Below are 25650 nucleotides of genomic sequence, written 5' to 3' on the forward strand. Positions count from 1 at the left end.
TTGACTAAGTCTGGAAATCTGAAGAATCCTCCAAAAATTTAGATTTTGCAATATAACTCCTGGAGGTCCGAAACCACTCTCAAACATCCTGACAGTATATATGGAATATAACTTAAAGTATAAGAAAGAAGAAAGATATAAGGAAATGTCACTTATACTTTAAACACTCATTTTTCTTTTAGCAAGAGTCAGGACCAAGGTGGAGATGCATGAGGAAGGATCTATGTTTGCCTCAAGAGGATGAGAGTTGGAAAAGTCAAGGATCAAACCCAAAAGGTGAATTTCGCTCCTGACCCTTCCAAAGGGTCCAGAGTGAAAATCTTTGTAGCTCTCATTTCCTTTCTAATTTTGACTAAGTGTTGGTCTCTAAGGCACGTTGGAAGATAAATTAGTATGTTTTTTGCCTTGAGCTGGAGTTGGATGGTTTTGAAGATCAAGATTTTAGCCTAAAAGAGAATTTCACTCCTGAACCTTCCAAAGGGTTCAGAGCGAAATTCATTATATACTTCATTTGCTCCCTTGTTTTAGCTTGAAACCTTGCTCTTTTGATGAAGAATGATCTATAGTTGCCTCCAGGAGAAAATTGAAGTTTGAAAAATGAACAATCAAGCCCAAATTGTGATTTTCGCTCCTGACCCTTCCAAAGGGTCCAGAGTGAAAATCCTCCTAAGGCTCATTTCCTCCCTAGTTTGACCAAATTTTGATTTGCAAGGCATCTTGAAGGGAAGAGTGGACATGTTTGGACTTTGGAAATGTTTGAAAGCTTTGAAAAATGAAGGATTCTAGCCAAGAAGGTGAATTTTGCTCTTGATCCTTCCAAATGGTCTAGAGCGAAATTCCTTACAAGCCTACCTTTTGACCTTGCTTAGGCTTAAGACTTTGTTCCTTGCATGAGAATGATGTTTAGTTACCTTCTTGAAGTGGTTTAGAGTTGGAGAAATGAAAAAAATCAAGCTTAAAACATGATTTTCACTCTTGACCCTTCCAAAGGGTCCAGAGCGAAAATCTTCATGGACCTCATTCTCTTCCTTGTTAGGCCAAGTTCTTAGTGTCCAAGGCATGATGGAGGAGGGATAGACATATTCTTGCCTTGAGAAATGATGGAAAGCAATACAAGATGAAATATCAAGCCTAGAATGAGATTTTCGCTCCTGACCCTTCCAAAGGGTCCAGAGCGAAAATCTACCTAAGATGCATTTCCTTCCTTGTTTGACCCAATTTTGATGTCCAAGGCATGTTGAAAGAGAGAATGGGCATATTGAAATCCTTGGGGATGTTTGAAAGCGTTGGAGAATGAGGGTTTTGGCCAAGAAAGGAAATTTCGCTCCTGACCCTTCCAAAGGGTCCAGGGCGAAATTCCTTCCAAACCCATATTTTCAACCTTGCTAGGGCTTAAAACCTTGTTCCTTAGGCGAAAAGAGATGAAATTTTACCTTGCAAAGAAGATTGGGATTGAAAGAATGATGATTTAGGGCTAGAAAAGGAAAATCACTCTTGACCCTTCCAAAGGGTCCAGGGCGAAATTCATTATAGGTCCTGTCCCTGGCCATGATTTCTAGCCAAATTCTCTTTTCTAGTCATTTTGAGGTCAAATAAAATGTTGCAAGCATGGGAGAGGGATCCAAGGATGATAGTCCAAGTAAACAAAGTGAAAAGAATGGAATTGAGTGAGGATAAACAAGCAAAAGGTGAAATTTGCTCCTGACCCTTCCAAAGGGTCCAGGGCGAAATTGTGCAAAACCTATATTTTCCCTCAAATTTATGCCAAGTTTAGTGTGGATCAAGATTAGAGGTGTCCTTAGGCATGTCCTTGAATTGCCAAGAGTCATCAAATATGAAGAAATGAGCTCAAAACAAGAAATTCGCTCTTGACCCTTCCAAAGGGTCCAGAGCGAAAAACACTAAAACCATCCTTTTCTCCAAATTTTGTGCTAAGTCAGGCCTAGACTAGGGTGAGAGAAGCTATTTGGAATGCCTTGGAAAGATGTTTGACCATCAAAAGTGTGAATTTTGAGCTAAAATGAGAATTTCGCTCCTGACCCTTCCAAAGGGTCCAGAGCGAAATTCTGGATAGGTCTAGTCCCTGGCTAGTTTTTTGAGCGAATTCTCCTTTTTGGACCTTGTGAAGATCAAACCAATGTTGCCAAGTTGAGAAGTGGATTCAATATGAGGGAGTCCAGATGAAGTGAAGTGAAGAAAGTGAAATTTAGTGTGAATAGGCAAGCAAAAAGTGAATTTCGCTCCTGACCCTTCCAAAGGGTCCAGAGTGAAATTCATCAAAATCACTATTTCCCCTTTGTGTCAAGATAGGATTTTGATTCCTAAGGCATGAAAAGATTGGAGGGAGGTTATTTAAGCCTTGCAAGATAAATTGAAAGTGAAGAAGATGGAGGAATAAGCCTAAAACAAGAATTTCGCTCCTGACCCTTCCAGAGGGTCCAGAGCGAAATTCCCAATTTCACTCAAATTGCTCATGATAGAGGTCAAGGCGTGGATCCTTGGGCTTTGGAGGAACGAAAACTAGTGTGTGCTTGCCTTGGAAGGTATTTTGGAGTTGAAACATGGTAGATTTTGTCCTAAAAGGTGAGTTTCGCTCCTGACCCTTCCAAAGGGTCCAGAGCGAAATTCTTAAAAACCTCTCTTTTGCCCCAAATTTGCATCAAGATTGGCGTTGGTTGAGAATGAGGGCGTCCTTGGGCATGTATCTAAGCAAGTACGGTTGTAAAGTGAGAACAATTTGAGCCAGGAAGGCTAATTTCGCTCCTGACCCTTCCAGGGGGTCCAGGGCGAAATTCTTATAGAGCCTGTCCCTAGAATGAATCTTGAACAAACTTCATTTTGATGATTTAAGGTGTAAAATACTATGTTGAAATGAATTTATTATGTGTCCTTAATCATCTTTTGGTTTGTCTTGCAGTTGAAAGAAGACCAAGCCAAGACAAGGACGACCTTCTCCAGTCCAGCATCAACAAGGACGACCTTCTCCAGTCTAGCATCATCAAGGACGACATCTTCCAATCCAGCGTTCCAAGGAAAGGTACACCATCCATCCTGCATATTGAAGACAAAGGAGGTTAAAGCAAGGATTCGTTGAAGAGGCAGACAGTTTCAGAAGAGTTAATTAAAGTTAGCTTCTCAGCATCATCAAATTGAATATCTACCAAGTTGCAAGTGTCAGACAAGGTGGCATCCCAGTCATCACTCCTCCAGTAGGATTGGTCCACCTCAGCGTGTCCAGATTCAATGCACCTGACTCATCAAAGATGGCACAAACTTCGATGTACCTACCCCCGTTATCCATTGGTCGAATATTCCAGAGAAGACATGTGTCCCAAATAATGCAATTATTTCATTGGTCAGAATTGAGTTGGTTGTAACAAACCCTAATTAGGGTTTTCATTGTAAAATCTCGGCCATTGATCTAAAATTGATCTGAGCCATTGAATTGTATTGAGAGCGCTATATAAGCCCTGGCTCCTCATTTGTAAAGGCTGACAGTTAGTCATTAATAGCTAGAAGGTTAATAGTTAGTTCATAGAGGTTAGAATAGCTAATGATTAATAGCAAATAGAATAGCAGTTAGAGTAGAATAGGAAGAGAAGGCAAAGATTGTTGCCAAGATGTTGTTGTAAAAGACTTGTAAACTTCATTGAAGAAATGGTGAAATCTATGGGTCGATTCAACAATTTGCATGGTCTCTATACTTCTCAGATTTGATTTCATGTTATTAGATGAGTGGAAGAAATGTGTTTGATTGATGGTGAAATTTGTATATCCATACTACTAGCAGTTTGTTGATATCAGACTTGCCTTGTGTAGTCAACTGAAATCATCCAGCTTGAGCTTAACTTCAATTGTCGCTTCTTCATTGACATGCATCAGCCTGATGGTGTCTATGCCTGTAGTGATGATCTAAACATCATAAAGCTTTCCTCCGAAGATCGCACTAACCTTGTGGGGATGGTCCTAGGATGTCAAAACAAGACTTAGTTAGAATTTCATCAAAGGTCATTCATTGCTCTTACATTCTTAGTGTCAGAATTAGATCCTTCCCTTGCCCTTATCCTTTTTTCCTTTTTCAAAATCTAGGCCAGTGAAATCCTGCGTTCCAGTAATATTCAAAGCAAATCAGACGCTCAAGCAATCGAATGTAAGTCCCCTTGTGATTCCAGCAAAATCACATCATACCACGAAGAGCTTATCCACACGTAGAGAACCCACATACAAGAACCTTGGAGTTGCCTCGACTGATCCTTCGGCGAGATCTTCAGCAGTCGAGAACTTTACTCAAGAGAGGATAAGATACCTCTGGGTATTTTATTCTGTGTTTGGTCGTGTACAAAATACACATCAACAATTCGGTAGCCTTTGTCTTCCAAGGCTGGTATGGAGACCAAGTTTCGCTTAATCCCTGGTACGAATAATACATCAGTCAATTGTATAGAGATGCCTGAATTTAGTTGTAAAGTAGAGGTCCCAACTCCTTTCACTGAATAGCTAGAGTCATCTCCAATGGCGACTTTTTCAGTTGATGTATTCTCCACCAAGTTATCTAGGTGTTCTCTAAATCCCGTGATGTAGCGTGATGCCCCACTATCAATTATCCATGTGTTGTGACCGGTAGCCACATGACTTGAAAGTGCTGAATAGAAGATGAATCCATCTGAATCTCCTTGAGGAAGGGTTTCGTCAATATGTGCAATGGAAGCTTGAGGCATGGTCCTGGTAGGACATTTCATGGCATAGTGACCATATTTGTCACATCTGAAACATTGTACTTTTGACATATCCTTCCTTCTCTTGGATGTAGAAACACCATTTGATTCTTTGTCTTTCTTCCTTTTGAAGTATCCTTTCTTTCCCTTCTTCTTGGTGGAGTGTGTGGCTAGTACATGAATGTCCTCAATCGTGGAGCTTTGTCCAATCCCTCTTGTGATTAATTTCAACTCTTCTTGAATACAATCAGTTTTTAGACAATCAAACTTAGGAGTTTAGATCGTGCACTTATCCCCTGAATGAATGATTCCCAAGAAGAGGGAAGACCATTGAGGGCCAACATGGTTAACTCTTTACTTTCAATTGTGTGACCAATGGTGGAGAGCTGGTCTCTTACTTCTGTTATCCTCATGAAGTATGCGGTGATAGTTTCGCCCTTGATCATTTTAACATGGTGGAGCTGTTCTTTAATGCGAGAGCTCTACTAGTGTTATTTATCTCATACATACTTTCTAATGATTTGAACATATCATAGGCCGTTTCCAATTTTGAGATAATTGGTACAATATGGTCTTTTACTGCATCCACCAACATTTTCATAGCTTTATTACTCTTTTTCATCCATTGAGGCTTTTCACTTTCTTCATCAGGTACAGGTATAGCTTTCTTTACGAATTCATCTAATTCGTTTTCTCTTAAAGCAAGCATGATCCTAAACTTCCAAGATACAAAGTTGGAAGCTCCATCAAGTCGATCCTCGAATCTTAACACCATTCACCATTTTGATGTGTAGAAGGGAGTTGAAGAATTTGAGAAAATATAGAGTGTAATCTCACCTATATAACTCTGATCTGATCTTTTTCTTATGCTGGCTCTGATACCATGTTAAGTTTGGATCAGATTTATATGATTAGGTAATTTTATATTTTTAAATATTGAACACAATGTACTTAATTTCAGTCTGATTTAGGTTCACTGCTAAGTGATTGTCAGAATATAGTTTTCGCTTTCTATCTGATATAGATGCAGATTACAATGTATATATATACTAAGTCACAGGATACGGCGATTTTCATGAATGAGGTTCGAATTTAATTGAATTTCAAACTTACTCTTAAAAAAATCGAATTTAATCGAATTTCCTTTATAATGCACTGCTATCTGCCTCTAAACACAACTCAGCTGGTCGTGGTTATTCTTTGTATAACTATATGCTTTGTATCTATTGGGTCATGGGTGTCTGCAACTGCTGGGTTGCCCTTGGATTTTCACCAACAAGGGTTGCTATTCTGATAATTTATTAAAAGTACACATATATTTAAAAATAAACAAAATTATAGAAGGCGAATTTTATCCGATTTTTTTTCTTCGAATTTTTCCCTCGTCGAATTTCATGGCTGTTGAATTCGAATTCGAATTCGAACCTTGTGACTTAGTATATATATATAGATTCACACAGATAATTTATATCTTCCACGTACGTAGTTCTTTTGACTGATTTAGTATTTTGATCTGTTATATTCTCCTTCACGCGTTCTAAGGAAATCACGTTATCCTTAAATAATATATCTACGGACTTCCTTAAGGGCCGTGTCCCTTTAACTTGAAGAGGTGGCTAGATAAACCTGTATCGACTCATTAAAGAATCGAAACACTAACTAAACACGAAGTTAAAATTAGTTAAGTATAATCCATAATTATCAGTCATTAACAAACAACCTAATAAAGAAAAGGAAATCGATATTAAATGAAGACAGATAATAATAGAAATTGATGTCAGGCAGATAATATGTATTCAAATGTCTGAGGCCGATAGGCCAATCAGACAGTTGAATTGTATAGACTTGATCAGCAAATTCCGACTGAAGCTATACATTTTCAACATTCCACTGCCTACTTATATGATTTAAAAAATATACAAGTATTCTTGGGAAATTATCCTTGTTTTGTTCATGACTAGTTATTATCATGTTTTAGATAATTTTCGCTAGTTCTTGATTTGATTGCCATACCATCCAACATGCTTGATCAAGTTATTGCTTACTAATTTACTAGGGACTCTGTTGTTGCACATGACAATCATTTTCTTGCCCACAGAGAATGAAGGAAAATGTGAAGTCTGGTATAATGGCTGGGTGAATTTAGCATCCAACTGTTTTTTTCCTATATTTCAGTGTTGATTATATTATACTGCCAAAAGCTTTAGAGAGCATGCTTAACATCATTCAATGAAATTTTTGTTATGTTAAAGTTTGAAATTGCATGCAGTGGTGGCTTTTGGATTCCCTTTCCTCTATTTTCTACCAAGTTTGTGTTTGCAAATCTTGAGCAAAATCATCAATTACATTGATGTTTTCCAGCCTAAATATTAAGTAGTTTTATTTGACAAATAAGTTCATCTTCTTCATTTGTTCTATATGACCAATAGAAATAAGAAGACTGAAGTCTGGATCTTGAAATGAAATATACAAGAAAATGCACAAATTTTTAATCACTTCTTTTATTAGGAAATTTTTTATTAAAATAAATTCTTAGCTGAATTTTGAATTCTAATGCATCAAGTTTATAGTATATCATCGTCAAATTATTCTATTTAAAATATGTTTTTTGTTCAGCATATTATTATACAGATCCACTCCCATTGTTTTAACTAAATTATAATATTATCATGCCTACAGGTATCATTCTCACAGTAATGATTATTTGGAAATCTGCCGCAGCTATAAGTCAATTTATGAAATACCTGCAGTGAAGGAAGATCCATCTCAGTGGATTCCTGTAAGTGTGACTTTTTAATTCTGATAAGATTTGGCATTGTGGCAATTGAGGACTTATTCTTGTTCCTGTTACAATAACACTGCAGGTTTTGAGAAAAATCTGCTGGTACCTTGTATTATCACCCTATGATCCCATGCAATCAAGTCTTCTTAATGCTACACTTGAAGATAAGAAGCTATCTGAAATTCCAAAATTTCGGTATTTATCTTATTGGCTACCTCTGTTTATTTTTGTATATAATTCATATTATCTTATGTGTATCCTTTTTGCTTTCCTTTCTTGCCAGTTTACCTAAGGTGATATGCACCATCAATTTCTTTGCAGCAAAGAAAACCCTACATACTCGTCTTCATTATAAGCATTGACTTACTGCATGAATGTTTTTTCCCTCTTCTTTAATATAGGGTTTTTGATAAAAGCACTAGGCATATTCAATACTTTCATGTTCACAGTGTTGACTCAATAAGATATTCAAACTGACCATTTTAAAAGGGGAAGTGATTCTTACATACTCTTTAACTTCTTGTGTTTCTGCGATCATATTGACCTTGTACACATAATTTTGCCGTATCGTAGTTAGACATTGGAAAATGAACGTATTTCTTGACTGACAAAATAGAAATGTAATATCATCTGAAGTTCTGATTTTTCATCTTGACATTGATCTGGAGTCTGTTGTAGTGATGTAAGATTGCAATGTTACCTTTCAAATAAACATGTCATATAGCTTTCTATCTCCATATTTGAGCTACAATTATTTTGCGAGGATATCATATCATACATTTCCTATTTCCAAGGACATCATATCATTCCAAACTGATATGTTAAGGTGGTCAAATTCTGTTTATTTCAGGCTTTCAGCCACTTCAGTACAATTTTTTACCCAAACTTTGTTAGTGGCTTTTTGTCTTTTAAGGAGGGTTAATGATTCTCCCAATGCAGCAGAACTGCAGACCATCTTCTTTAGTTTTTAGTCTATGCTGGCTCTTAATGTAGGGAGTTTTATGGTTTCCATTTCTTGAAGAATTGGCAACAAAATAATTATCCAAGTGTCTTTAAAGACGTCTCTCCCTGATTGAGCTTAATTTATTCTAGGATGATCCTACCTTGAGGACCTTGAGGTATTGAAAAATTTGGATATCAGATTGATGGAATGTGGTCTGGACATTGAAGATGCAACTCAGCATGAAGTATCATTGGCCTGAGGGATCAAAATGGGGAAATAGCCAACAGAGAGACTGTAACAATCAGATAAGAACCTAGGTTCTTGGGATGAGCTAGAATATGCTAAGATCTTAGATAATGAATTAAGGATTGGTTTTTTATTCCCAAGATCTTTTATAGTCTTGGCTTTATAAACCTTTATCCTCTGGTATCTCACATCCAGAGGGGAATTATTTCTTGTCACTTGGACTATGGTCCTGAGGTCCAAAGATGTGGAACTTGTAATTTAAATGATCCTTGTGCTCTGTTAGTCATAGAAGTGATCAACAACCTCTCTATCATGTATGACTCAATGCTAATTCTGATATTTCAGCAATGAAGCTATTTGACATAAATATCTGGTATAATTGCTTCCTTTATATTGATCAGGCAAAGTTGGAGGGGTGACAGTGGGGTTTGAAAATCCTACAATTTTAGGAAAAGCTTGGTACAAGTTGCTTAATTACTCTGGAGAGCTGAATTAAATATACTTTATGATTAAACTACTTGTAATAGGATTTTTATAAAGCATTAGAACAAAATGAAATGAAATTTTTCTGTGCAGAGATTTTTTTGGAGTTGCAGATATATTTCATTTTCATGACCTCTTTAACATTGTTGTGAAAGACAATACCAGTTTGTAATAAGAATGATAAATGCCCAACATTAGTACATGTTTGCAGGAATATGATGAATTATTCCACAAGCAATGAACAACATGAATTCAAATAATTAAGAGTGAGAAATCCCATTGTCTTGAGTCTTACCATACTAGTCAAACAGTTGTGCTCGGTAGTCAAAGATATTGAGAGGAAAAAATGTAATCAACAGAATTGTAAGATCAATCATCCAAAATTGCAAGAGAAGATCAGAATAATATCATTTCAAAGTACTTGTCATAATTGGAAATAAGATTCAAAGGAACCAACAATGTTTGCCAAAATATACAGAAATTGGTCTTTGTATTAGTTTTTTTTCAATATAGCTCCATACAAGATTCCTCGTTTTATTTTCCTTTTAATATACGCAGGCCTAGCTATTTATAATGTTTTAGGCTAGAACTTCTAGTGGAAGAGGACACTAAAAATTTCAGCAATGACTTGCTATCGCACAAGGAAAAGACAAAGTGATGGCTGGTAAGTGAATAGGAAGGAGTGTTAAAAAAACTACTATTTTTTATGCATTTGATATGGGGAGTGCTTTGAAGTCCCTAAGATGTATGGTAAATGTCAAGATGTCCAAGGGATGACTAGGGATATCAGAGAGTACCTAGAAAGACAAGGAGGTAAATATCCCTCTTTTTTGGGGCCAGCATCGAATCTTTCAAAAAGTTAGGGATATTGGGAACCTGTCCCAGTGGTTATGTTTGGGAAAACACTCCCCCAATGGGTTGTGGCAGAACCCCAAGTGTGAGTCACGCTGAAGCTCTATCATGGGGAGTTTGCTTATAAAATCCATGATTTTTAAGGCTTTTGTGGAATTTCTAGAGGTGTGTGAAGCTTGAGCTTTCCTATTCTTGGGCTTGGTAATGCCACAAGGAATGCAAGACATGAAATGTCACTCAATATTTGCACATAAATAAGGCTAATGAGAATGTTAATATCATGAGTCTTGGTAACACCAAAGTGTCCAATTGTCTTAATGTGTCTCCTAGATGATGTTTGAGCTTGAAGATATACCTTGTGTGAGTGCAACATATATTTGTGCAAAGTTTGAAATTGTTATGTACAATGTCTCCTTGTTGACGAAGGTGTGATTGTGCGAGTTGAGTTCTTTGATGAGCATTGTGACAATGGTCGATTGAGGAATTTTTTTGTCTTATTGCCTTCTCCTTATGCTTAATCGCAAAATGGAACTCTTACAAACGTGTTGTCCACTTCTTGTGGTGCACATTCTTCAATGTGCCTTTTGTGTGTAGACATTGAAGAGGCTTCTGATCAAAATGAATGACTGTCTCCTCACCCAAAATGTTGTGGTACCACTATTTATTATTTAACAACCTGAACAATTATGCACAAATATTTCTCATTGGTCGAGTAGTGCTCAATTGTGTTGTTGAATGTGTGGATGGTAGGCAAACAAATGCCCATGTTGAATGAGTATTGCACAAATTGCATAGTCAGATGCATCGATTTGAATCTTAAAGAGTTATCCAATGTTTGTCATTGTTGAAACCAGAATTGCAGAGAGACATTGCTTGAGGTTCTTGAGAGTGTGCTATTATGTAGGGGTCAAAGTGAATATTGCCTTGACATGCATGATTTGGCTGAGTGACCAAGTGATGTGTGAAAATTTGAGGACAAGTTATCGTAGAAATTGGCAAATTTGAGAAAGTTGTGTAGTTTGGTGACATTGCATGGAGTTGGCTAGTCTCAAAATCACCTTGATTTTCTCTAGATCTACATGGTTACTTACGTATTTGATGATGTAGCCTAGATACAGGATTTGCATATTGCTAAAGGCACACTTGCTAAAGTTGGCTTGCAACTTGTGCTGGCATAGAGTGTCTAGGCTGTGTGAGACATGCTTTGTGTGTTCCTCGCATGTGTTGTTGAAGAGGAGAATGTCATCCTAGTAGATGATGAGAAAGGAATTGAAATGTCATAGGATGTTGGTCATTAGGTGTATGTTGTTAGGTTGAAGGGCAGCATAACCATCCATTTGTACACCTGTGTGGTTTTGAATGTTATCTTCCAAACATTTAGGATTAACTAGTACTTGCTGATTTCCTAACTTGAGGTTGATCTTAGTGAAGTTATGTGTACCATGGAGTTAGTCCAAGAGGTCATTGATGTATGATAAGGCTATTTATTCTTCATCGTGATCTTGTTGGGTGTGTGATAGACAATGTGGAGGCACATGGTGCCATCCATTTTTGGTGCAAGAAATATTGTGCTGTTGCATGGAGAAGAGTTGGGTATGATACTGCCTTTATCAGCAACTACTAAATTTGGTATTGAACATTATCATTCCTAAATGGATATGTAGACTATTTGGAATAGAAAATTTGGGAACCAAATTGATCGTATTGCATTGTGCGATGTGTAGGAAGATCTTTGCACTACTCAAAGACATCCTTGTATTGCTGCAGTTTGTTGGAGTTGTTGCTACTATGATGATGTTTTCTCATCCTTGCATGCTGCCACTGCACACTTGCTTTCTTGTGTACAAGTCTTTGGATAAATTGTGACAAACATAAACTCTTGTGTGTCTGTAATGATCTTGTGACATTGTTTGGTGACTTCCTTTATAAATGCTATCTTTGTCATACACATGGTATCTTAAGTAGTATGTCATAGGCTTTTAATGATTTGACGTCACAAATGATTGTCTTGCATCCGTTTAATTGCATACTTGAAAATACATCAGTGTTATACTAAATATCCTTACCTTGTTGCAACCATCTAAGAGAGTATGGTCTTGGGTATGCATTAGTGGATAGATCTAGATGCTTGACTAATTCTTGTAGGATGGTATTCTTTTGACTACCACTGTCAATGATGACATACAGTGGTTGTATGGTTGCTTACTTGAAAATACATCAGCGTTATACTAAATATCCTTACCTTGTTGCAACCATCTAAGAGAGTATGGTCTTGGGTATGCATTAGTGGATAGATCTAGATGCTTGACTAATTCTTGTAGGATGGTATTCTTTTGACTACCACTGTCAATGATGACATACAGTGGTTGTATGGAAGAGTCGTTCATGTTCCTTTGAAATATCAATTTTCATGATGCTTCTGCTGAGACATTGTGCCTCCTGATTAGTCTTTTGGGATTGTGTGAGATCTGACATGGGCTTGCACAATGAGAGGTTATGGTGAATTGGTGTCCATGTGATGACAATGGCACCATTTATCACCTTGTCATTTGTTCTTGCTCGTCTTTGTTTGGTGTGGATGATGTTGCAGCTTTGGAATTTTTGTATGAGTGGCTTTGAGTTCTATCTTGGCTTCTATTCTAGAGAATTTTACTTTTGTGTAGAGTATTTTGAAGTTGCTTCTCATGCAAAAAAAAAACTTTTTCTTTTGGCTTCGATTTTGGATGTGTTACAGAATAGTTGCCCTAATGTCTTTGAAGTTTAGATCTCCATCTTGGCACAAATCTAAGGTGATAACCTGCTTATGTATTTAAGCAGTTTGTGTCATTCGAGAGTGTTTTCATGCAGGTGCATGAGTTATTCCTGGAACTTGCTTTCTCTTCAACTGATTGCTCCTTTACATTGACACAATTGCTGAAATTTCATATACTCCTCCTTGTAGTGTCTGAGGGGTTAGTATTCCCTCTTGGTGCTAAAAAGGAATCCATGTGCAAATTGATTCATAATTCCTCCCATGCTGTGTTTTGAGTGTTTGCCATTAGCGAGAGACACTAAAATGATTAATAGAGAAATGTGCTTCCAATTGACACACTAGTTATCTGATGATGGGGCATCAATTTTAGCTTTGAATGTTGGGATGTCCAGGTTGAAAGGATTTTGGGATAGTTCAGGAACGTGCTGCTTGATGTGTTGTGACATCAGTTCAAGATGATACATAATATGATTTTCAGAATGTAATGGTTAGTGTGAAAGCTTTGAATTGTCAATTTATATCTGAAGAGAAATTCACAAAATTTTGCAATAAAGGACTGATCCTGTTGCAGCCGTGCTTATATGGTTGGAGTAACAAGATGACTAGAGTTGATGGATGTTATTCTTCCTTGTGGAATTTATATCTTCCATTAATTGGTGTCTGTTCAGGTCCTGTCCATGCCAGCCTAGATGTGCTCAGTTTAGGTGCACTGTACAGGAGAATTCCTAGCAACAACTTTGTCTAATGCTGCTCTCTATTTTGTGCAAATTTTGACTGTTTGTGACATGTCTTCTTCCAATTCTTTGTTTGTTTTTACTTTTTAAGCTTTCTTTCTTGAAACTCTTTACTTGTATCTAACTTGGTTTTTTGTATGAATATTAATTGGATGCAGTGCATTGTTAAAGTACTTTGTTACAATGGAAGTGATACAGTGGGTGCCCTTTTGGGATGTATACCAAAATGAATTTGAGCAGGAAACAAATATGCCAGGAGGGTTTCTAGGTGATAAAGCTGCTGAGCATCTTAGAGAGCGTGTCATTGAACATGTAAATATATTATAGCCCTGCTATATGATATAGATACTGCAAACATTTCCTATCCTGACCATTAATTATTCTCATTTCATCTTGCTTGCCATTTCTGCAGAATATTCTAGTTGTGTCAAAATATTATTCACGAATTTCTCTGGCACGACTTGCAGAGTTATTATGCCTCAGCATTCAGGTTAGTTGCTCATACGTGTGATGTTTTAGTTTAGATAAAGATTCCATTTAATTTATTGCTATTATCCATTTTATAAATTTATAGAAACACCAACTGGAACTTGTAAGAGTTAACCAGATCTTGTACCAGTACATATTTAGTGTGTAAGCATGCCCGTATGGTTGTCACGGGGAATTTTATTTACTAATATTCTTGTGTGTCTGAGATATATCAATTGCTTGGGTTTCGTTCATTAATATTTGTTCTAGAATTAATTTCCCTTACTTTTCAGAGCTATAATCCTTAAGCTTTCAGGTTGTTTGGATAACAAAGTTACGATCTGTTTAGATATATATCCTTTACAATTGCAATCGTCTCATGAAAAATTACCTGATGCTTATGGTAGTTGCTCATAATAAACCCTCCAGAAAAGAATGATACACTTTCGTGTCTGTTGTATATTGGAATTACAAAGTTACGAGTTTTCTCCAGAGAGTCTTAGTGCTTGATATGTCATCTAGGAGCTTTAAGTTGCTTCATTATTTGCATTGTATATATTCTAATTCTATGGCAGGTCACAGTTATCATATATGGTGATGCACTTAGTCTTTTTCTTTATATTTTAGGAGTTCGAACATGAACATGAACATGAAATGGGCTTGGCAAGTTTAATTTGGGAACATTTCTATCTTTCAAAGAGATCCTTCTTGTTTATTGATTATCATCAATTGTAACTAGTTTCATAGTTTGGAGAGTGTATCCGAGCAATTTTTCAAAATTAGTAAGTTATTTTAAACACGTTTCTTGTAAATAAATTAGTACTCTGGATTTCATCTATGTCGAGCACTAACAGGACTAAAGGAATGCCTGATATCCTTTCCACTGATCCTTTCTTATGATCTTTGAGGCTGTATCAGTGTTTGGCTTTGTTATGGATCCCATTTCCCTGCTTTGAACCTCTTATATGTGTGCAGCTTGTTGCAATCATCATCCTCTTAAAATATAGTTTTTGCCATAAACCACCTGTTTTATTGGTATCTTTCTTTCTCATCCCAACTCTGATAACCCCTCCTCTATTTTTACATTTCTGAACTAGTTTTAGGAGCTCTTGTAGCAATGCCATCTAAAGTACTCTGCTTAACTTGTTTGTGTTTGGCATGCCTGTACTGCCTGGTATAATACCACTTGGATTTCATGGTGTTTTGGTGGCTAACAGTTTTGCAACTTGATTATCATTTATTTCATGCGTGTGAGCTTAAATAGCACTTCGTTTCACTGACATCATCAACCATATATTTTTCTTAAATTTTCTTCCTCAAGGTATATAACTTATTTGTCTCAACGTCACATCTGACTCATGCTAGTGCAGTGCTCAAAGTCACCAAGGGAGTTCTCTTCCAATCAAACACGTACTAGAGATAAATTCCTTGTTTTTGTATCTTGTGTTGTAATCTTTAATTCGTCAAGTGTTATTAGGTGTGTAACTAACTGTCAAGCATTATTTGGATTATTGATGCCAATCTCAGGTTCCTTTATGTCTTCTTGACCCTGTCTCACCTCTATAGGAAAGAGATGAGTAGGTAGAGACTGACTGATGCAACATTAATGTGTGCAGGAAACAGAAAAACATCTCTCTGACATGGTGGTTTTGAAGTCTTTGGTAGCAAAGGTTGATAGGCCTGCTGGTATTGTAAGTTTCAGGACTGCTCAAGACAGTAATGAAATTCTCAACTCATGGTCTGTTAATATAGAAAAACTGCTGGAACTTGTTGAGAAGAGCTGCCATCAAATCCACAAGGAAACAATGGTCCACAAGGCTGCTTTAAAAGTTCAATAGACTGGAAAATAGAGTATTTTAGACAATTATTTGTCTAAAATCTAATTTTTTTCATTATCAAATGCAAGATTTGAAGCACATCAAGAAGAAGTAATCAGTGTTCCTTTGTCCCTGGCATCAATCGTTGATATTTACTAGTAAGAATATCTTGAGGGGAAGGAGGGTAGTCTAGTCTAAGTAAAATTAAATGAATTTGAACACAACGGCCACATGTTCTTGATTTTGCTTCCGCTTTTCAACTTTCTTGGCTTCCCTGTTTTTAGCATGTACTGATGGAACTGAGTCAGTGCATAAATTTTTGAGCTTCTGCTATGAATGCTAATCTCCTATTTATTTGAATCCCCTGTTGTCCTTATTAAAGGATTAAAGGAATTTGTAACATGAAAAATAGTTTTATCTTAAACTCTGAATTCAAATTTGCAAGAATTAACAATTTTTTTTTCCTACTTCACAAGAATCATCATTTTTACCCAACTTACATTATCTAGGCTAATTGTTAAAATTTAAATTTTTGCGTATTGTAAGAAATTTCTTGTCTAACATGACCAAGAACATCCAATATTCAAGAATTCATGCAATTTTCAAGATACACTCAGGAAGGATCCGGAAAAATCTACAAGTAAAATATATTTAGTAGAAGTAACGAAACAAAACAAAACTATGATTTCAGCGTATCAAATGTGGAAAATAGCTTTTTTGTTAGAGAAACAGGCTACCATATTAGCATATTTAGACTGAATGGAAGCAACAACAGTCCAGATTGATTTTTTCACATCTGCGCCATTCATTTGCAGATTGTGCCTCTATTGTTCAATTCTGCTGCATTATTCTACCATTAAATAGATTTTATATATCAGCACTTGTCATTTCCCATAGTATTACTTCTTACTTTTCTTCTATATTATGTGCGAACATGACATTTTTGAATGGATTATGAAATTGATTACAGGTTCCAAATTATAAGGGTAATAAAAGAATCCCTAATACACGTTCTTTGTACTTGTATGGTAGATACATTAGAAGTGTGTTTCGTGATTGTTGTAAAAATATATTGATGTTGAATTCTCCACTGCCAAAATATTATTGACTGATCTTAATATCAATATGTTTTACTTGAATATTTTGCTTATCTACTTTAACAAGAATATTTTCAAGAGAAGTAGTTCCAACTTCATCCAGAAAGTTGCATGCCATCTCATATAAATTCTCTTGTAATGTCGAGTCTTCTGTTTGGTCTTAACAAATTGTTTCGTAAGTTTAGCTCTTGATAGACATCAAATACTTGCAATGTTATTATTTGGAATTCTATTTCAATTATTAATGTTATTTAATTGAATTTCCAAACAAGAATATACTTACTCAGAAACGACAATCTGGAATGAACTTGAAGGGACATCACATCGATTGATCACTGCCCAAACCTTCTTCCATTTCTCTCATTGATGACCTCCCAAAATTGGCGTATTCCATGTTATGATAAATTAAACAAATCACTACACGATTGGTACGTTCCAACTGTAAATCTTTACTAGCTAACAAAGGTGATTTGACATAGACTTCTTTAGCCATCTCAATATGAAATGAATAAATAAAAGCATTTATCTAAAGTTCCACATGTGGTCCCTTGTAAGTACACTATAATAATGGACCACTACTACTGCAAATTTTGTATTTGATAACCCAATTAGTGATGTTTAATAGCTACTGCTTATAAATAATGTTAGGTATATGAATTTCCCTTGCGAAAGTTGCACAAGGTGGTTAATGGGAAACCAAGGGCTTATAAGTTGTTAGGAGTTATTTCCCACAAGTGGTTGTGAAGGTAGACTTTCCAATTATATGGGAAAATGAAAGGCTTTATAAACCCTTGTAATTCAATTCAATAAACAATCCTCTGAAAATAATCTACATATCATTTTGTTTATTGTCAACAATAGGTTATTTTTTTTTAATACAATATATGTGCTGGAACTTAAGTATGGTATCGGAGCAGGAATTTGATGAAGATTTCAGTGTTTAAGAGGAAGACTCTGCAAGGTGAAAATAAGAGGGAAGTCATCATGCCCTTCATGCAAACAATTTAAAGTGTTCAGCAAAGAAAAATTACCACACATTAACAACAATAACTCCAATAAAGCACCATTATCCAGGCGAATTTGGAATTTAGTTAATGGAAAGACCCAGCTTAAGTCTGCAAATTTATGCCATTCTTATCATCTTAACTGTCGTGTAGGAACTTTGGCCAGCATTCATTTAATGTTTGTCCAATTTTTAGTTTTGGTGTCTGAAGAAATCCAGGAATAATAGAGTTGCTAGCCAAACAAAGGCGTGAGATTCCACACTCTGCATCATCTGTAACTACCCAACGTGGATGTGACTATCTTTCAAGGATTTCTAGCCAAATGGAGTGGAAGAGAAGTGAGGTCTATGGAGGAAGAAAGAAAAGCGGCCTGGAAACTGATATAGCTGTAGATGATGACATTTTTTTAATGTTTCTTAAACAATATAATAGGACGGTTTGTACATAAAACCTTTTGAAGCTTCAGTAAATCTTGAAGAGAGTTTGTTGGGTTTGGTTGTGTCAAGACAATCTCAAGAGTGAAGTGACCGTCCGAAACCGGCAAAGTTTCTCTTGGGTACATCGTACTCTGTCATTGTGAAGCGTGGATGCAAGGAATTATTATTGATAAATGTAAATAGAGAAAAAAAGATATATATTTTTGTCATTTAAAATATATTTTGTATTGAAGTCAGCAGTGTAAAATGGGTATATTATTAGTTGAATTTAATTCATATTTTTGCCCATAAACACTTCTGTACATGGAAAATGTATTCATTGATGACACTTTTTGTTATTACTTTTGGCTTCTAAAGTTAAGAGAGGTCAAAGATGAGGTTGTAGGACATAGGAGGTCGGAGAAACTTTAGCCATCTCGAGTTAGCTTTTTGCTAAAGATAGTTCATTTTATAAGAACCAGTTTTTCGTTTATGCTCCCCTCTTAGAGCAAGAGGGGCATGCCAGTTTTTTACATTTGTTGATAGTCGAGTAAGACTCAATTCACAACTAAAGTAATGCATTGTGGATAATGAGAATGTCTTGATCCACTGATATATCTCGATACATCATAGATGTGCCATATTTGTTAATAGTAGAGTATGTCTTGATTCACACACAAAGTTATTCTCATGGATAGTTGTATGTCTCGATTCACAAGAGTGGATTAGTTATGACTAGTTGAGTATGCCTAAAATCACAAATGCTGGACAACCAAGTCATCCACTTGATGCAATCAGTATCACAAAGTTATTCTCATGGATAGTTGTATGTCTCGATTCACAAGAGTGGATTAGTTATGAATAGTTGAGTATGCCTTAAATCACAAATGCTGGACAACCAAGTCATCCACTTGATGCAATCAGTATGGTGTGTTTTGTGTGAGGGGAGATTGGGTGAATTGTATGTCTTGGTTCAGATTTCTATTTGGGGCTATTTTGTTCTTACTTACTGTAGTGTTCTTTTCTTTGTTTGATTTATGTGCTTTATAAGACAAATGAAAGCATTGATTTGTAAAGGGAAATAGAGTAGGTGAACAAGAGTACATTGTTAAGAAGTAACAAGATATTAATTTTATGTTAATATTTTAATTGACTATTATTCATCTTCAAATGAGAGATGTTTAATTGGTCGATAATAATGTATTAGGACATTTCATTCTTGAAAACTATATTAGTGTTCATACCAACATTTTATCTGCATAAAAATATTGGTTGATTATTACAGATCTTAAAATTAAACATTCTTGGTTTATTTCATTCCAAGATCAAGATATATGAAGGTGTTTCATTTTTGAAGATCAAAGTATTGGTAAATTTCAATATCACAATTCCGTAATGAAATATTAAGGGTTTGTTATTTTTGTGTTGTGAATAGATCATTTTCATTTCAATTGTATATAACATTAAGAAGTTACTACAGACCAAAATTCTCAAAATTCTAAACTGTAGAGAAGGATGTCTTCCATGTACTCACTTGGGCATTCCAATAGACCGAGGTCTAAGGAACTCTAAATTCTGGGATCCCTTAAAACTTAAAGTTGAACAAAGTGCAAATTCCTAGAAGGGCAAATGGCTCTATTGGGCGGGAAGGCTAGTGATGATCCAAGCAGTGATCTCGACCCTTCCAATTTATCTCTTATCTATATTATCCTTAACATCTAGTGCCAATTCCTTCATAATGAAGAAGATAAGAAATTTCTTTTGGCAAAACATTGAAGAGAAGCATAAAATTGCTTTAATAGTTTGGGACAAAATTATCAAGTCCAGATCAATGGGTGGACTAGGCATCAAGGATTTTAAATTGCAAAATATAGCCCTAGGGGCTAAACTAGTCTAGAAGTTCATAAAAAACCCTAATGCTTCATGGGTTAGAATGCTGGCAACAAAGTATCTCCCATACCAGAATCACCTTAACATCCTCAGATCAGGTAATTTTCCCAAGGGGTCCAGATCCTGGAACTTGATCATCTCCTGTAGAAATCTGGTTTCAAATTCGATTTCTTGGGATATACATGATGGCTCATCTAGTCTATTTTGGGAGGACTCTTGGGGTGGTTATCCACCTCTGGCAAATTTAATCCATATCCCTGTTGTAGAACATTGGTTCAAACAACATTGGGGCTCCCGAGTTAGAGACTGCTTGGAAATGGTTGACATGCCGAACCCACAATGCTGGAGATGGAAATCAATGGAGGGCTTGCCAATTCCAAGGGAGGATCTAGATGAACTCCTAAGACTTTTAGAAGTAAGAAACATCAGTCCCAGAAGAGGTGAAGATTCTCTTATCTGGGCACCTTCCAAAGCAGGGCAGTATAACTCAAAAGATGGATACAAAATTCTAGTCAGCCTTGCAGATCAGAGCAACCATGATATCCCTTTGAAAATGTTTTGGAGCTCCAAAGTCATTCCGAAAGCGGGCATCTTTGCATGGCTGACAGTCCAAAAATTCTAACTGCAGATAAGTTTACAAGAATGGGCTATGAAGGACCATCAAGATGCATTTTGTGTAAAGCCCAATCATAGTCAGTGGACCATCTCCTCTTGAATTGCCCCTTTGCTTCCAATTGCTGGAGATGGCTTTGTGCCAAGTTGGGTCTGATTATAGCCTTGTTGAATGATATCAAATCTCTATTCCAAAGTTGGCCCCTTCCTATTAAGGAGAGCTCCCTGAGTCAAATTTTGGACGTTTCCCCATCATGTTTAATTTGGGAAATCTGGAAAGAAAGGAATCGTAGGCTATTTGAAGGCAAAGCTAGGAGACAAGAATTAATTTTGAACTCAATGGAATCGGCAATAATGGACTCAGTTAAAATTGTAGAACAACTTTTTCTTTGGATCAGTCCAAAGTCTTTTCTTCATGGGACGAAAATATCAGGCTAAAGTGGCAAGGCATTATTATTCCTTCATCCTCTGGTAAAAAAACCAATGCTTGAAAAGATGCAACCTGGTCCCCCCAAAAGCCGGATTGGGTAAAATTAAACTTCGATGGGGCCTCCAGAGGCAATCCTAGCCCTTTCAAAATTGGCTATGTTATCAGAGATCAAACAAGAGGAGTTATTGGGAAAATGGCAAAGCCAACTCCCCCAGATACCAACAACATAGCAGAGTTTATTGCCCTGCTACTTGGCTTGAAGGACTGCATCAACCATGGTTTAAGAAATGTCTCAGTGGAAGGAGACTCAAAGATAGCAATAAATGCTATAAGGAAAAAGAAAACCCCAAATTGGAGACTCCAAGCAATATTAGAAAAAATCTTAGAAAATTTGAACAGACTTGAGCATTTTGAGGCCAATCATATCTATAGGGAAGTGAATGCAGTGGCGGATGCCTTATCAAAATTAGCAGCTCAAGGCTCTTTCATTCACTGGTGGTCTCAGAGTTTTCAAGTTATTGGTAATGCAGATCGGGCGATCTAACAAGTTTTGTACCTATAGATCTTTGGGGTCGCCCTCTGTCAACAGGATGGAGGAATGCAAAATTTAAATTTGAATGTTTTTGACCCGCTCTTTTTTGGCGGTTTACGCTAACGGCTAATTCCTTTCTTTGAATTTTAGTGTCCACTTAAACCTGGGGTTTATGGTGGGTCCGGGTTAGCCTCGCTAGCAGCCCGCTAAACCTAACTATACCTTCATCTAAATGGGCTTTTCGAAGCTCCAGTTGGCTCGCACCGTCACTCAGTACCTTTTGTATGAGTTGTCCGCATGTTACTCCTTTTATCTGCGATTGAGTACATTTGGCTTGATCTGGACATTTATCCTCCGCCACCTTCGTGAGAGCCTTTAATGCCCCTTTGATCCTCATTATTACTTGTTGAGACGTGCACCGATTTTCCTTCCGAAGTGTCCTCTGCACGCACCCTTCTTTTCTTCCTGCATAATCTGAATTATTCTCTTTGGTTTCCTTCCTCGCCTGTTTTTTCCCTCTGGTCACCAAGTCTTCTGAACCACCATTCGGATTCAGCATGAGCGTTTACCCAAGGCCTACCTCTTGCTTTGGCGCAAACACTCCTATCCCCCTCAACGCCTCCACTCGTCAGGTCTCTTTCAGAAGGATCACGGATTTGAGACTTAAGCGTCTCCTCATCCACGCAGACCCTCCATTTCTATTTGCAGTCAAAATGATCCTGGGTAGTGCCCATCTGAGCAGGGATGAATACCCGCGAGACAACACCAACATATCCTCTAGGTTTGTGGCTTCTCTGTTGGACCAGAAGCTACCCAAGCAATCTGTTTGGAGTCTGACCAAGGAGCTTTTTCCTGAGGAAATTCTCTAGGAATTTCAAGAAATCTTGAACAAGGCCCTCCACAATTCTGGCGCACCTCGGCCAAGCGATTGGATTCTTTTCAAGGCTCATGGAGAGCTCATCAAATATTACCCATTCTTACTTGATCTAAAGGGAAAAGATTTGGATAGACACAAAGTCTTTGCTAGAGTAGGTTTGAGCTATCTTAAATGGAGGTTTGTGGGAGACGACCCAAAGGCTCAAGGAAAAGAGGAGGACCTCTTTTAGTTTGCAAAGTTGAACGGAATCCTGCCTATGAAAGTTGCAGAGGCAGAACTAAGACCTGAACAAAGTTGCAAAGGTGGTTCGAGCAAAGGCCGTAGGAGCGCAGGTCGAGGCCGGGGTCGCCCAACAGGCAAAGGCCGTGGTAGAGCAAGAATGGAGTTGCCCCAACCCGACCTTCCCACCGCAAGCTAGGCCCTCTTCTGTTGTTATGTCAATTTCCCCTCCCGATACTTAGGCATATAATTGTATATATGTTATTTTGGTTTCTTTTTATCATGCTTAATTACTCTGGTTCTGGGCAGTTGGGAATCTGCCAAAAACGTTTATAGTCCCTTTTTTCTCCAAACTACTAAATTTTGATGGCTTTGTTAAAATGGTTAAACCATAAGTTTAATGGTTTCTTGCCTTTTGAGGGAATCATGTTTTGTTGGGTTCACTGAGAATAGGTTTTTGAATGTTATGAATTTCAGTGAAGAAATATCTGTATTTAACCGAAATTAATATAAATCTTGGCTTTGCCTTTATCGATCAAAACAAAAGAAGTTGATGCTTGTGGTGAAGTCTTAAAAGTTCACTAATTTTTTTTTTCATTTCTGCAAATTCTATCAGCGACACAACATAAAATACTTGTCTTTAGAATGAATACTGAAAGACTTAAAAAAAGATTTCCATGGATTTAAAAAGGATCTTGAAGGGGAAATCCTTTGAATCCAAATAAGTTCTTGGTTTAGAGGAAAAATCCTTGAGACTCTGATCACTATAGTTTAGTCCAAAAAAACCTTGGTTTAGAGGAAAAATCCTTGAGACTTTGATCACTATAGTTTAGTCCGAAAAAACCTGCACAAATCTTGTTCTAGCCACCATGAGGGTACACCATTTGTTAAGTATTCAATAAAAGAGTAGGAAAATATGAAGATTTTAGGATCTCCACTATAGATTGTAGAAAGAGTTTTTTTAACCATTTTAACACAACAACATAGATTGAATGTGTATTTAGTATTTAAAATGACTTTACAAACCATTGTGACTTGCTATAGATTGATATGGTATACATATGCCATTGCAACTTTTGATGAGCAACATAACAAAGGATGCTATGCAATTAGAAAGGTAATTTTTTTTATTATCAAATATTTTCACTCATTTATACTATTTATTTGCTAATCATTTGACTTGCTTAATTAATTAATTGGTTGATGTAATTTGTGGAACTTTACCTCACTACTCAATGTTATCTACATGTAAATGTTTTGTTAACATTTCAAGTATTTGTTGGGAAATGTGTTTCATCCTTGGATCTTAGTGTCCATAGTTGTTAATTATTTTTGGCCTTGTATATGAAAGGGGTGTGCCATCTGTTGGCATTATTTTCCATGTGTCAAATACTTTGAAAAGTGTGTAAAATCTTGTGAGAGCATCTAATGTCATAATGACATTGTAAGATGAGAGTTACTTATGATGTGTAAGCGCATGCTTACAGGGGAGTTACATTGAAATATTCTCCAATATGTCAATAGTCAAAAGACATTTTTGAATGAATTTGAATATGTCAAAATAGGGTGCCAAAATTGATGTTACACATGGTATAGTCTATGACAAGATGATAGTTGCAAGAACATATTTTATATTGAAAAAATTTATAAGTATTTATATTTTTATTATAAAAATATGAATAATAATTAGATTGTTGAGAGTTCATTGTTCAACGTATAACAATGTGGCTTTTATAAAGCCTTTGCATCATAATTAATCAAACAATCAACCTCTGCAAATGTAACTAATTATTAAGTAATAAAAATAAACAGGTCACTAAGGTGACTTTATTACTACAAACCTTAATATTCCAATAACCCCCTAAGGTTTACATTTTGCATATCTAAAATTTATGATTAAGAAAGCAACAAGAACTAGGGTGCTCACCCTTAATACAACAACCCTTAGGTAGTAAGAGAACAACAATCTAGGGGAGCAATCCCTGAAAGAAAAAAAGCCAAACAGGCAAAAAAGAAAAACCTGTCAAACCAACAACCCAAACCTAACTCAAGGGAGGGGAAAGACACCCGATCCTTGACAAGAAGGGGTTTGGGGGAGGGGGGACGACTTCCCCTTCCGCTTGCAACAAACCATAGTCTAGGCGATACTGTCAAGAGAAATATCAAGTGAGAAGGGGCCCATAGGGTTACAATTAATAGCACCAATAGAATACTGTTGCAGGGCAACGACAAGTTGCTGTAGAGGAACAACATTAGGAGCAGACTCAACAGGAGAAGAATGGAGTTGTAAAATAGGGGCAACAAGAGTTGAATCCTTAGGGACACACGAAGTCATTGTAGTAGCATCTATAGCAGCATCAACGACAGTAAGAGGCACACCATCCCACCAAGAGAATTCATTCTCCTAGCAGGAGCCAACCCAATCAACATCAAAAACATAAATAGTCAAGTGATCAGCTGTAGCATCGTTTCACCAAGTAACAACACCTTGGTGACGTGAAATAGAGCAATTTGAAGCTAAATAACTCGTGGAGAAGCATTTTCGATAGCAAAAGGGGAGGCCCCTCAAAATCCAACGGTTATGTCCAAGGCCTATCCCCCACCATAAGAACCACATCCCTTGGGAGATGCAAAAAGATGCTAATATCGACCAAGATATAGACAAAGGTGGAATGGCTCATAAAAGACGTGGCATCATCAACGTTGAGAAATGACCAATAGAGTTACCAATGGCCTCGTAGCAAGAATGCTCCCAGAAGTGGAGGGAGACATTTGGGAGGT

At 36.8% G+C, this 25650-nt stretch overlaps 1 protein-coding gene across 1 annotated transcript in view; it reads left to right on the forward strand.

Annotated features, from left to right (window-relative positions):
• Positions 1-16259, forward strand: part of LOC131044735 (26S proteasome non-ATPase regulatory subunit 12 homolog A) — a 37870-nt gene extending 21611 nt beyond the window's left edge. The window contains exons 7-11 of the mRNA XM_057978132.2: positions 7395-7494; positions 7580-7692; positions 13666-13819; positions 13920-13997; positions 15592-16259. Of these exons, the coding sequence (XP_057834115.1) occupies positions 7395-7494; positions 7580-7692; positions 13666-13819; positions 13920-13997; positions 15592-15813 (667 nt within the window). The 3' untranslated portion in view covers positions 15814-16259. The remainder of the gene's footprint in view (positions 1-7394; positions 7495-7579; positions 7693-13665; positions 13820-13919; positions 13998-15591) is intronic.
• Positions 16260-25650: the final 9391 nt, after the last annotated feature.

The sequence above is a fragment of the Cryptomeria japonica genome, chromosome 3, assembly GCF_030272615.1.
Source record: "Cryptomeria japonica chromosome 3, Sugi_1.0, whole genome shotgun sequence".
Lineage (NCBI taxonomy): Eukaryota > Viridiplantae > Streptophyta > Pinopsida > Cupressales > Cupressaceae > Cryptomeria > Cryptomeria japonica.